Below are 13002 nucleotides of genomic sequence, written 5' to 3'. Positions count from 1 at the left end.
CAGTTGACTGTAAATATGAGGGTCTTATGGGCTCTTAAATCTATTCCATTCATCTATGTGTCCCCTATCCCAGTCCCACACTATCTTGTTTACTATGGCTTTGTATTACGTTTTGGAATTGGCAAGTGTGAATCCTTCAACTGTGTTCTTTTTCAAGATTCTTTTGGCTGTTCTGCTTCCTTTGCATTCTGTATGTATTTTAGAATCACCTTGTCAATTTCTGCAACTAAAGTAAGCTGCAGGTTTTGACAGGGCTTTTGCATTGAGTCAGTTTGGGGAGTATTCCATCTTAGCAGTGTTAAGTCTCTGATCCATGAACATGAGGCGTTTTGTTGTTGTTGTTGTTTAGGTCTTCACATTTTTTCAGTGATATTTTGTAGTTTTCAGTGTACCAGTCTTGCACTTCTTTTGTTATATTTGTTCCTCACTGTTTTATTCTTTTTGATGCTTGTCTTACTATATACATTGACTTAACTTTGTCGTTTAACCCTCCTGCCGACTCTCTCCTCAACTAGACCAAGTCTCCATAGGGCCTGGCGCTTTGGTAGCACAGTGCACTGCAGTAGAGATTTCTTGTTTATTTTTTGTTCACACTGTTCTTGTGAAGAAGGACTGGTCTTACTGTCTCTGGCCTAGTAGTTGAAGAAACTGCAGCCCGGAGTGCACGGTGACTTGCCTCTTGGCACAGCACTGATCAGTGGTAGCAGAGGTAGGACCAGGATTTTTCTGATACACGGTCCAGTTCCCTTTCCAGGCATCATCCTGTACGGCACTGACACTGTTCCTGCCCCCTACCCCCTCCACTTGCGTTTGTGTTTCTACCTTTTATATTGAGCCCCAGAGTGTGAGGGGAAGAGAGAAGGATTAAGGCTGCTATCACAAGGGCTGACCATTGGGGTTACTTTTGTGGGTAGCTCTAATGTGCCAGACTCTCCTAGGTATTTCCAAAATACGTGACCTAGTTAAGTTCTCAGAGAAGCTCTACAAGATGACTCAGATCACTCTGCATTTTATAGACCAGGAGAGGAAAGTTCAAAGGGTCATGTAAACTCCCAAATCAAAGAGTGAGTTATACATTGAACACCGTTCCCAAAGCTCCAGCTGTGGTACTGAAAGAGGGAGTTGTGGGGAGGACGAAGGGAATGGGGCTGTCTTAGAAATTGTGAAGCTCATTAACACCAGGGTTGAATTGGGTCAGTCCAGAAGCATTTGCTCATTGGCCTGGAGCTGCTGTCAAAACGAGTGGCTTGCTGATTCTTTCTGGGGGTGACTCTCTCCCTCTGTTTCTTCAGAGCACCTAGCATCATTTTCATTACCCAGTGGACATTCCTTACAAGCTTTTGAATGAAGGAAAGACATTCTACCTTCCCGCTTTGCTTCATAGAAGTGGTAGAACCTTAATGCCTCTGGGGCTGGATTTGGGGTGATATAGAAGAATGGGGGACCAAGGCCATTAGAGGGGTCCAGCTGCCCTGGTGGTGTGGGACAGATGCAAGATCTGCCTCTTGTCTGCCACGTCTCCACCCCCAGAGCAGAGCACAGACAGAGATAGTTCCATCTTGGAGTTGCTGAATCTGGTCTGTCACACCCAGGGTCTACACTGTTGTTTCCACATCTGAGTGACCCATGAACCAGAACAGCAGTGAATATCTTTGCCATTGGTTTAACTGAGTCAGACCCTGACTCCTTACCCCCCACTTCTGTTCTTCTAAAACAAAACAAAACACCCAAACTAGGAAATAATAGTAACTGGTGGCCTTGGCAGTGTTTTACAATCGTATAGAAAGTTAATTGCTGCAGTTTTTGATGCTGGATGTTCTGCTTAGATTGAAAGCCGTGGCACAGATGATTATGTTTCGCTGTGATGCAGTGAGCTCGTCATCCTCCCCAGCCTTGTTCTGGCACCTGCCGCCCCAGCCACGCCAAGCTGTGTGCATGGCTTGTGAACACGCAAAGCCAGGTGGTGTCCCCGTCACATGGCTCCCTCTTCCTGGATGCTTGCCCTTCCTCCTTTCCCTCCAGACCACCTGTCCCTCTCCTCATCTTTCAGGCTACCTTCTGTGATGCCCTTCTGGGTACTCCATTCCCCCTTCACCTACCCCTAGCTTAGACCTGACACCTGCTTCTTAGGCCCTCACCCTCCCTACTTATTTCTATATGACAGCACCCGCCATACTTCGCTTACTTTTCTTTATTGAGGGATAATTGACATACTACTTTCAAGGGTACAGGGAAATGATTCAATGTTTGTATGTATTGTGAAGTGATCACAGTAAGTCTAGTTAATATCCATAGTTACACATTTGTTTTTCTTGTGATGAGAACTTTCAAGATCTACTCTCTTAGCAACTTTCACATATACAATGCAATTTACTGTAGTCACCGTGCTGAGCAATTCATTTCACTTCTTTACATGTCTAGTGTCTTCCCTGGCCCTGAATGCCTTGAGGGCAAGGACCACTCCTCAGTCCCTCAGGCGTTCTGTGTCCCCACTGCTGGTAGAGACATCTAGGCAGGCTGTGCTGGGCTCAACAGAAAACACGGTGCCACCATTGCCGCCGGTGGTGATATTTTTGGTCCTGTGAAATGCTCACCGCAGGCAGAGCTGAGTAAGACATGGGCCGCGTCTCAAGCAGCTTCTATCTGGAGGAGCAGGAACACCTGTGAGGGTTACTGTTCTGCCTGATCTGCATGTGCTGGAAATGAAAAGCATGAGCAGAGGCAGCTGGAGAAGTGTCCCGTGGGGAGTGGCATCAGTGCCACTGGAAGTTTTCCCCAGTCTCCTCTGACCGACCCTAGACGGGCCCAGGTCTTCTCAGTTCCTCTCAGAATGCAGGACTCTGCTCCTGGGACTATTCCCACTCAAAGCTAGGTGGCTTACTTCTGGATCTCGTCCCAGACCTGGGTGCTGTGGGAAGAAAGGTACAGATTTCATAGCACCTCTGTGATGCCAGCGGGTGTCTGGGAGAAGATTACAGGGAGAGGTGGGTACGTACCCAGCCATCTAACGGAGCCTCTTCAACCACCAGCCTTTCCCCTTAACCCTCGTCCTTCTTGAGTTCTTCGATGCTGGAAGATTAACACAAGTTGGGGAAACAGTAGAATGTTAGGATAGGTTTCTCCTTTCTGTCTGCCCACCTCTCTCATGAAGAAGGTTCTACTTCTGTGAGAAAAATTGGGAACAGTTGGAAGTAGAAACTGGCTATTCATAATCTGATCCATTGAGCCTTCGCAAACAGCCCTGCAAGGTATGTGTTGTTGATGCCCATTTTACAAATGACAGAATTGAGACTCGGAGGTTAAGGGACTCCCCCAGGGTCACACAGCAGAGCTAAGACCCAAGCCCAGGTCCTTCTCACCGTGAAGCCCTGTTCTTGTCTTGTGCCTGGTTATCCTCGTGAGCAGCAAGGACCACCCATCTCTGAACCCGTGTTGCCAGCATATCCGGAGCATTGGTGAAGGGATTCCCATCTTTCCTGATTTTGGTCACTTCGTGTCCAGGGGTACTTGCCCAGGGTCTGTGCCTTTTCCTAAGTAGCCTCGGACTGTCCGGTCCTTCTCGGACCTGTTTGTGCACTTGTGTTGAGAGGGTCTCAGTTCCCCTCTGTCGATGGGGATAAATGTCCCTGTCCTGTCTTCGCCGTGGTCTAAGGAGATTGAAGTAAGGTATGTGAAGCACTGGACTATGATCTCATGCTGTAGAAATGTTCTTCAGACCAGTCTCGCTGCTGGCCCTGCCCCTGGATGAGGCCGAGGCCTGTGTGCCAGCCTGATGCCAACTCTTGCCTCCGGCTGATCCTCTCAGCAGTTCATCGGCCAGACGGCAGCGTCAAGGTGGATGTGGGAGTCGTGGCACTGCTCCGCCTCCAGCCGGGGAAGCGGCACCGGGTGCCTGTCCCGATGCCGGGGAAGGATGAGGCCTGTCTCGGCTCGGAAGCCAGGGTGCCGTACGCAGGGAGCCTCTGCCGGTTTCTCGCCTCGGCATTCCAGCCGACCCTCTACTCTTACTGTTCCCGGGCAGGGCCCCTCCGGAGTGTCACTGGCCTCCTCTTCCGGGATCTGCAGCTGCCTGCCTTTGTCAGGGTTTATTAGTGGTTAACACCCCTCCTTGGAAGCAGAACGCTGCTTGTTGTCGGCTCTGGAGAAAGATGGGCACAAGGTGGGAACAGAGTACCTGTGCAGGGTTGAGGTCCTGGATCCCAGAGGAGTGAGCAGGTTCCCTCCCACAATGAGTTTGCCTTTAACTCGTGGGTCTCCCAGAGACTCCTGACATTCGGACTTCCTCCTGACTTAGAACCTCTGCCCAGAGCAGGTGCACCCACATTTCATTAGCAGGACCATCCCTGGATTATCCCTCCTCCTTCTCTGGATGCCCCCTGCCCTGGCAGAGAGCAAGAACTCAGAAGCAGAGAAGGCCTCTCTGACTTATTAACCTCGGGTTCAGGGAGCTAAGCAAAGATAGAGATGTGCATTATTGACTGTGCTTCCTCCAAGAACTCTTGTCTGAGCTCAGCCTGGGCTGGTTTTTGTTTTGGTGGTATGGGGTGGCATCAGGGGGTAGGAGCTGTATCCCTATTCAGGACTGGAGAGGTCGTGGGGATAACACTGTGTTAAATGCATCGATCTGAGTGGGTTTAATAGTATGTTCAAGCATTTAAAAACCTTGCTAATGAAGTCAGACGAGGCCAAGAGCCCATAAGAGCCGCTAGGTAACATGTGCCCTTGTGAGGAATCCTGTCTCCTGGCCCCAGAGGAGAAAGGACCAGGGTGTCTCCAGATCCCAGGGGGGCAACTTGAGACTTAGGTCTCAGCAAGAGGAAGAAGACATCAAACTCCTCATTTTTTCTTCTCCTGTCAGATCCTCTGCTCCTTTCCTTTCTTTTTTTTCCTTTTCTTTTCCTTTTCTTTCTTTTTTTTTTTTAGTGTTTATTTTTGAGAGAGATAGAACATGGGGGGGGGGTGGGGAGAAGCAGAGAGAAGGGGACAGAAGAGCAGGGGGCGGGGGGCAGAGAGAGAAGGGGACAGAGGATCCGAAGCAGGCTCTGCGCCACAGAGAGCAGATAGCCCAACGCGGGGCTTGAACTCACAAACCATGAAATCATGACCTGAGGCGAAGTCAGATGCTTAACTGATTGAACCACCCAGGCACCCTTCTCTGCTCCTTTTCTTAGGCCAGAAGCTCTCTCATCTGGCTGACTCTCCTATCCCTGGCTTTCTTTCCTTTGTAAAAGCCAAACACCACTGCCCTTTAATCCTTCCGCTAATCTGTGGGCAGTGGTTTTGACTGCCCTCTCCCAGCTCACCCCTGACCTGGTTTTGTTTTCTCCCTTCCCTCAAACAGGCTGTTCAAGGTCAACTCCTGGGCCAGAGATTGGCTCTCTCCTCTGAGCTGTAGGGAGGGGATAATTCTAGAGAGTCATTGACAGAGGCTTAACCTAGAACATCAATTATAAACAGGCGGCGTCAATTATAAACAGGCGGCGGGTAGAGGGCCCAGATTTGGGTATTCCAGTACCAGGAACGCCGTGGCCTCCCTAGGGCTCTGCAGACCACCTGTAATGGTAAGAGGACCACCTCTCAGCGGTCATAGGCACACTGTCCCGGGTGGGGCTGTGTACACACTGTGGTCATTGTTTCTCTTCCCTTTGGAACTTGCTACTTAGGAAAGAAGAGGGCAGAGGGATTCTGGGAACAGTCCTTAGAGACAAGAATCCAGGGGAAGGGTGGGCTGGATCATTGCTCATAGGCCTGTGGGGACAGCTCTGGAAAGGAATGGACAAAACCGAGGAGCCCAAAGTGGGCAAACCCTATTTGACAGTGGAAATGGGTTCTGCCTGAGAACTTGGGGATAGAGGAAGATGGGCCTAGGGGCTCTGAGCTCTGGGCCCGAGTGCCTTTGTGTGGTGGTGATATCTGGGGGAAAGGCCCTGTGGTTCCCTTGACTGGGGTCCCTTGTGGAAATGGTGAAGCGGCAAGTGGTCAGGAGAAGGGTCTGCTCTTAGTACAGCACCAGATCAGGGGCCCAGGGGTCTACACGTGCTGTGCCCCAGTTCCTTGGCCAGTTTCGGCCTTGACGAAATGCTCTGGAGCTGCAGAACAGGGAGGCCTGGCTCTCCTTCAGGAATCTGAAATGGAAGGGCCAAGATCAGTTCTCTTCAAGAGCTGAGTTTGTGATTACGTTCTAGACAGCAGTGAAGAGAAAGCATGTAACTACCCACATTTTGGGAGAACAGATTTCTGGCATTTGAGCAGGACCCACTGCTCAGATCCAAAGGGAGACAACTTTTGCTTAGAAGAAAACCTTTCCCTCGGTTCAGGAGGAGGAGAAACTCAGGCCTGAAATGGCTTCTGGTTATCTTCCACTGCAAACAGGCCAGATTCCTCCAGGTCCGGATAAGAATTCAAGAAGGGAGGGGTGCCTGGGTGGCTCAGACAGTTAAGCATTTGACTCTTGATTTCAGCTTAGGTCATGATCTCATGGTGAGATCAAGCCCATTTCCTGGTCTGTCAGCATGGAGCCTGCCTCGGATTCTCTCTCTCTCTCAAAATAAATAAACATAAAAAAAAAAATTCAAGAAGGGAGTAACAGGTTGAGTGTGTGTGTGTGTGTGTGTGTGTGTGTGTGTGTGTGTGTGTGTGTGGTTTGAGGAACAGGTGAGAAGGAGGACTTACTTTTCCCTTTGCTTTGTCCCAAACTTACCAGAGCAAAATTGGTAAGAAATGTGCCTTTTCTCCTCGTGTTCTGGACCAGGGATGGAGGGATGTGGCTTCTATGACTTTATTCTCTGTTGGGTGACTCAAAAGGAGTCCTGTCATCAGGAGGAAGTCTGAGGCAAGAAGACAGTCAGTGCTTAATTTATCTGAGTGGCTGGGTCTGGAATGATCTCATTTGTGCCCTTGATCTCCTCCTGACTAGTAGGAAATAGTCAGTTTCATGCAGGCAGGGACCTCTTCTCTCTTGTTCAGCTGTATCTCCAGTCCCTAACAGTAGCTGGCATATTGCAAAGGCTCAATCAATATTGAGTGAGTGAAGGAATGAACAATTTTTCTCTGCTTATCACTTCACTAAACCTCTCCAGTTTCATCTTTTGTTGGTTCCTCACCTGATCAGCATCTACTTGGTATCACCCGACCCTGACTCTAAACTAATCAGGCAAGACCATGCTTACAGGGAAAGTCTGATTGGCCCTGCCTGTCACCACTGGTCCATGCTGAGCAGGTGCTGATGTCCTGTGGGCCAGGTGCCACCACCCACTGGGGCCTCTGGAATGGGTTCTTCCTCTGAACCCAGATCAAGCCCCTCCTCCATGACACTTAGCTGTCCTCAACCGTTTTACTCTTCCCCCATCTCCCTTTTATCTCCAAACAGTTCCTTTGCATATGCTGGCTGTTTAATATCCCTTATATTTCTTTAAAAAAATTTTTTTTAATGTTTATTTATTTTTGAGAGAGAGAGAGAGAGAGAGAGCAGGGGAGGGGCAGAGAGAGACACCCGATGCAGGGCTCGAACTCATGAACTGTGAGATCATGACCTGGGCCGAAGTTGGACACTCAACCGAGCCACCCAGGCACCCCAATCCCTTATATTTCAAATGCGCTAGTCTTGTCTCCTCACCAGATGGAAAAGAATTTTTTGAAAGGCTTTAAGATATCTGTTTGTTTGTTTGTTTGTTTGTTTGAGAGACAGTGAGTGCACTCACTCACATGAGCATGAGTGGGGACGTGAGCGTGAGTGGGGACGGGGCAGAGGGAGAGGGAGAGGGAGAGAGAATCCCAAGGAGGCTCTATGCCCAGTGCAGACCCCAACGAGAGGCTAGATCTCACTACTGTGAGATCATGACTTGAGCTGAAATCAAGAGTCGACCACTTAACCGACTGAGCCTCCCAGGTGCCCCCAGAAAGTTCATTGAAGGCAGAGGCCATGTGTTAGCTTATCTTCTGTCTCTCAAGTATGTGTTATGGGCAGTGGGTGCTCAATAAACATTTGATGGCTCTAATTGTATGAAATCTAATCATAGCCCTTGGAGTATGTATTGAGGCTTAATAGTTTACAACACTGAAGGAGAATGGTCTGAGGTTTCATTTATGGCAGGTTGATTAATTGTCAATCCTCTGCGTTGCAATTGATGTTCCATTGATGGACTAACAGGTTCTGAGCCATTTTCTACTCATAATACTTCTGACAACAAATATATGGGTGGTTTTTTCTTCACACCAACTGGTTCTCCAGTTTTCTGTAGACACCAACTGGGAATCCTTCAACGCAATTCAGTTCTGACACTACCCAGAGTTAGCACAGACATCATGGGTGAATCGCTCAGTCGCACAAGACAGTATCCACCTGACGCTAATTGTAGGACTTTCGCGATTGCCTTTTTGGACCTCTAACAAACTAGCGATAAGTTGGAGATGACTGTGATCCCCATCTCAGGTTTGGTAATTAAAAAGGTTTTTTTTAATGTTTATTCATTTTTTTGAGGGAAGGAGAGAGAGAGAGACAGACAGACACACACACACACACACACACTAGGGGAGGGGCAGAGAGAGAGGGAGACCCAGAATCCAAAGCAGGCTCCAGGCTCTGAGCTGTCAGCACAGAGCCCGACACTGGGCTCAAACTCACGACCCACGAGATCATGACCTGAGCCAAAGTTGGACATTCTAACCAGCTGAGCTACCCAGGCACCCCATGGTTTGATAACTTTTTAGAACTGTTCATGGAACTGAGAGAAGTGCTTTCCTTCCAGTTTATTGTAAAGGATCCAGTTGGACAGCCAGATTAGGACGGATATAGGTGAAGTCTGGAAGAGTCCTGCGTGCAGGAGCTTCTGTCCGCATGGATTGGGGTGCACCATCCTCTTGGCGTGTGTGGATGCGTTCACCATCCTGGAAGCTCTCTGAACCTCCTTGTTTAGAGGTTTGTTTTTTTTTTTTTCCTCTCAAATGTTTATTCATTTTTGAGAGACAGAGATAGAGAGCAAGCAGGGGAGGAGCAGAGAGAGAGGGAGACAGAATCCCAAGCAAGCTCCACACCATCAGCACAGAACCCCATGTGGGGCTCGAAAGTTGCAGCTTTCTACTGATGGTTTGTTCCCAAAGCTATCTAGAGGCTCATCAGGAGCCCCTTCATTAGCATCAGCTCAGATGCCTTAGAAAGGGGGTTGTTATGAATAAGAAAAGTTGTTCTGGACTCCCCTACCACTCAGGAAATTCCAAGGGTTTTAGGTACTCTGTGCCTGGAGTCAGGGAGGAAAACCAAATCCTGTAGTTCCTCTATCAATATATCACATAAGTGCAGAGAGGTGGAGTGATCCTCAAGGTCATTCGACCAGATGGCGGCAAAGCTGGAATTTGAACCTGACTTTTCTGACTAAGACTTTGCCCTTTCCGTGGAATCACAGCAGCATCTGGCCCCCACCTGCACCTTGTCTCGGCTTCTCTTGCCCTGCAGAGAGGGAGGTTCCTGCCAGACCTCACCGCCCCCCACCCAGGACCCCGGCTGCTTTTCCCTCTGCCCTTCCAGCTCCTGGGACTGTTGACACAGTGTGTGGTGTGAAAGAACACGGTGGTGTCAGCAGCAGCAAGGAGTGCAAGAAGTGATGTGGGTCAGCGGATGGGGCTTTCCTTATCTATTAAATGAAGATGGGGCACCCGGGTGGCTCAGTCGGTTAAGCATCTGGCTCTGGATCTTGGCTTGGGTCATGATCTCACAGTTTGTGGGTTTGAGCCCCCATCGGGTTCTGTGCTGAGGGTGTAGAGCCTGCTTGGGATTCTTCCTCTCTCCCTCTCTCTGCCCCTCCCCCATTCCATCTGTCTGTCTGTCTCTCTGTCTCTCTCTCTCTCTGTCCCTCCCCCATTCGTTCTGTCTCTCTTTCTCTCTCAGAATAAATACAACTTTAAAAAAATAAACAAAATGAAGGTAATGCCTGCCCTTCCTACTAGGCAAGGTTGATGTTAGTAGCAAATGGCAGTGTCTTTTAAAGTATCTTGGGATGCCAGGGTGGCTCAGTTGGTTAAGCGACCGACTTTGGCTCAGGTCATAATCTCATGTTTTGTGAGTTCAAGCCCCACATCAGGCTCTCTGCTGTCAGCACGGAGCCTACTTTGGATTCTCTGTCTCCCTCTCTCTCTCTCTCAAATAAATAAACATTTAAAAAAACGAAACAAAACAAAAAATACTTACTGGACTCTTAACTTAAAAATAAATAAATAAATAGTACCTTATAAACTGCAGAGAGCCAGAAGTATATTGTTGTTAAATATAGTATACAAGTTACAGGTCAATAAAACTGCCAAACGCAACAATACCCACCTTATAAGTGTTGGGGGATGACCTAGTGCAGGGCCTGGCACTTTACAGACACTTACAGCCATTATTGTTTTTACAACTATTGTAACACATGACCTCTTCCCTCAGATGGAGGGTGGCAACACTGAGGAGACGGCTTGGAGTAGGTAGCTTTCGGGTTGGGACTGAGAAGATGGGAAAGGCAGTCTGCCGCCTGGGTCTTTCCTAATTCACTCACTACCTCAGGTCCCAAAAGCCTGGTTCCCACAAAGCCTGAAGTTCTCGCCTGGGATGCTGCCCTCAACACTGGGGAGAAACTGTTGTATTCAGACGAACATGCCAGCAGAGCAGGAAAGGGAGTCTTGACAAGTTAGAACCTGCCCAGTAGGGTAGGGGTTGGAGCTCCTGGCAGGCACCCTGTTATCCCCTCCCCTGCCATCACCTCCCCTGCCATCACCTCCCCTGCCTTCCCCTCCTCCCTGGGTGTGCAGGGCAGGGTAAAGGCCACTGTGAGCATGGGAGCCTCTGGTTATTTCTGAGGAACTCCAGAACACCCTAGGGAAAGTTTCTCTTCCACTCAGTTGGGTGCTCAGTCCACTGATGGGGAGCTTGACCGTGATGAGGCACAGTTAACCTGTGAGGGAAAGTGTGGTAGAGGGGGTGGCCCAGATGTGACACTGAGCCAGCTAGAGAGAGGAGGCAGCCCTTCACACGGTGATGGAATGCCGAGGTGTGGCCAGGGCAAGTGTGATGGTTGAGGAAGGGTAGTTGGGGGTCAAGAGGCAAGAAGGGGAGAGGATGGTGTCCACAGGGGGCTCCTGGGAATTAAGGCCAGGAGTGAGGCACCATTTGGGATGATGGGCGGACTGGACTATGGGTGCCTTTGGGCTTTGAAACCATGACCAAGCTATTTGTCTTGAGTTTCTGTTTCTTTACTTACAAAGCTGGGGCTGTAACCCTCCAGATAAGGTTTTGGGTGATTAAATGAGATGGTGTGCAGCACGTAGCCCGTGCGAACGTTATCAGTGCTTCTGACATCCTGCCACATGGCTGTGGTCATTAGGATAAAACCAACAATATTGCTCTGTATGTTAACTAACTTCATTTAAGTAAAAAGGTAAAACCAACAATAGTGGATGCCTAGGACTCTATCTTGGAAAAGCCTCTAGTCCAGTTTTTGTGCTTAAATTCCAAAGCAGAGGGTGAAAGGTCAGATCAGGGGGCTGCAAAGATATGTTTTCCTGGATCAAGAATAGGGAGAATAAGCAGCAGCAGCCATGGTCAAGGTCATATCCTATGTGAGTTGCTTTTTACTTCCTTCCTTCTGGACACTGAAGCACTTTGCCATTGAGTTTCCTCACTGTCTCCTTGGCTCATGGACTGGGCACTTATGTGATCAGTTTACCCAGAAAACCAAGTTGTCTGAGCCAGGTTCTACCCCTTCCTCCCAGAGGGATGCTTGGGGCGTGGTATCTAGCAGAATAGCAGTAAAGCCTGGCCAGGAATGGTTGAGGTCACACACTGATTCTGAGAAACTGAATTAATCAGGCAAGGCAAATCAGGCACCAAACCAGGGGAATCGAGGCACCCAGAACAGACAGCAGTGGGAAGCCATCACTTCCACAAGGCTTGACAGGGTCGGGAGAGGAAATAGTGCTTCCTCTAGACTTCAGGGAGGGTTGGCAGCATGGAGGCAGGAATGCCCAGCAGGGACTGTCATAGTGGCAGGATGCACCCGGTCAGGACTGTGGCACCCAAGCCCATAGAAAAGATATACCCATGCTGCCTCTCCTCCTGTGCTTCCCATTGGCTGAACCTGTGGGAAGCCACCCTGCAGAGGGAGCCCTTTCACACGTCACAGCTTCCCTAGGTGCAGGGCAGAGGGATGTGGGTAGGTGAGTGGAGAGTAACCAACCAGGAAGCCTCTCCTAAAGGCTAAATCTGTGTGGAAACATCCACTTAACAGACGTGACAAGCACAGGAATGAGGGCTCTGGCTTCCTGTGGGTCAGAGGAGCTGCTGCTTCTGGGAAGGGGCTATCTCCAAATCAAAATTAGTCACCAGTTTAAATTTGGTCATCAAAGGCAATTAGGAGAGAGAATGAAATGAAAGGCATCCAGATTGGAAAAAAAGAAGTATCTTTATTTGCGGCTGACACGATCTTGTATAGGAAAACCCAAGTAATCCACTCAGAATCTGTTAAAATGAATAAAGGAGTTTAGCAGGGTTGCAGGACATAAGATCAATATATAAAAATCAATTGTATTTCTATACAGTAGCAATGAACAAATTGAAAATGAAAACAATTCCATATATAATAGCATCAAGAAGAATACAACTCTTAGGAATAAATTTAACAAAAAACGTGAAGTGTAAAACTTACAAGAGCCTAAAGCATTGTTGAAATAAATTTAAGGAAACCTAAATAAATGGACACACCATGTTCATGGATCAGAAGTGTTAATATTATTAAAATGGCAGTACTCCCCAAATTGTTCTAAAGATTCAGTGCAAAGTCTTTCACCATCCCAGCTGCGTTTCTTTGCAGAAATTGACACAATGGTCCTAAAATCCACATGGGAATGCAAGGGAAGCGGATATCCAAAAGAATCTTGAAAAAGAACACAAGTGGAGGACTCACACTTTGATTTCAAAACTTTGTACAAAGCTACTGTAATCAAGAGAGTGTGGTGCTGGCCTAAAGACACACATGT

The 13002-nt window shown here is 48.5% G+C and overlaps 1 protein-coding gene across 6 annotated transcripts in view; it reads left to right on the top strand.

The window, feature by feature from the left end:
• The window catches only part of PC (pyruvate carboxylase), a 108362-nt gene that overhangs the window by 52237 nt on the left and 43123 nt on the right, over positions 1–13002 (top strand). Inside the window, exon 1 of one of the 6 annotated variants that reach the window (XM_042957995.1) lies at positions 5461–5561. The exons of the other annotated variants lie outside the window; for them this stretch is intronic. Within the exon in view, the coding sequence (XP_042813929.1) occupies positions 5559–5561 (3 nt within the window). The 5' untranslated portion in view covers positions 5461–5558. Of the gene's footprint in view, positions 1–5460; positions 5562–13002 lie in introns of those variants that run through there. 6 annotated transcript variants of the gene reach the window in all.

This window comes from Panthera tigris, chromosome D1 (genome assembly GCF_018350195.1).
Source record: "Panthera tigris isolate Pti1 chromosome D1, P.tigris_Pti1_mat1.1, whole genome shotgun sequence".
NCBI classification, from domain to species: Eukaryota; Metazoa; Chordata; class Mammalia; order Carnivora; family Felidae; genus Panthera; species Panthera tigris.
The sequence above is the reverse complement of the archived record's forward strand: the minus strand, read 5'-3'. Positions and strand labels throughout refer to the sequence as shown.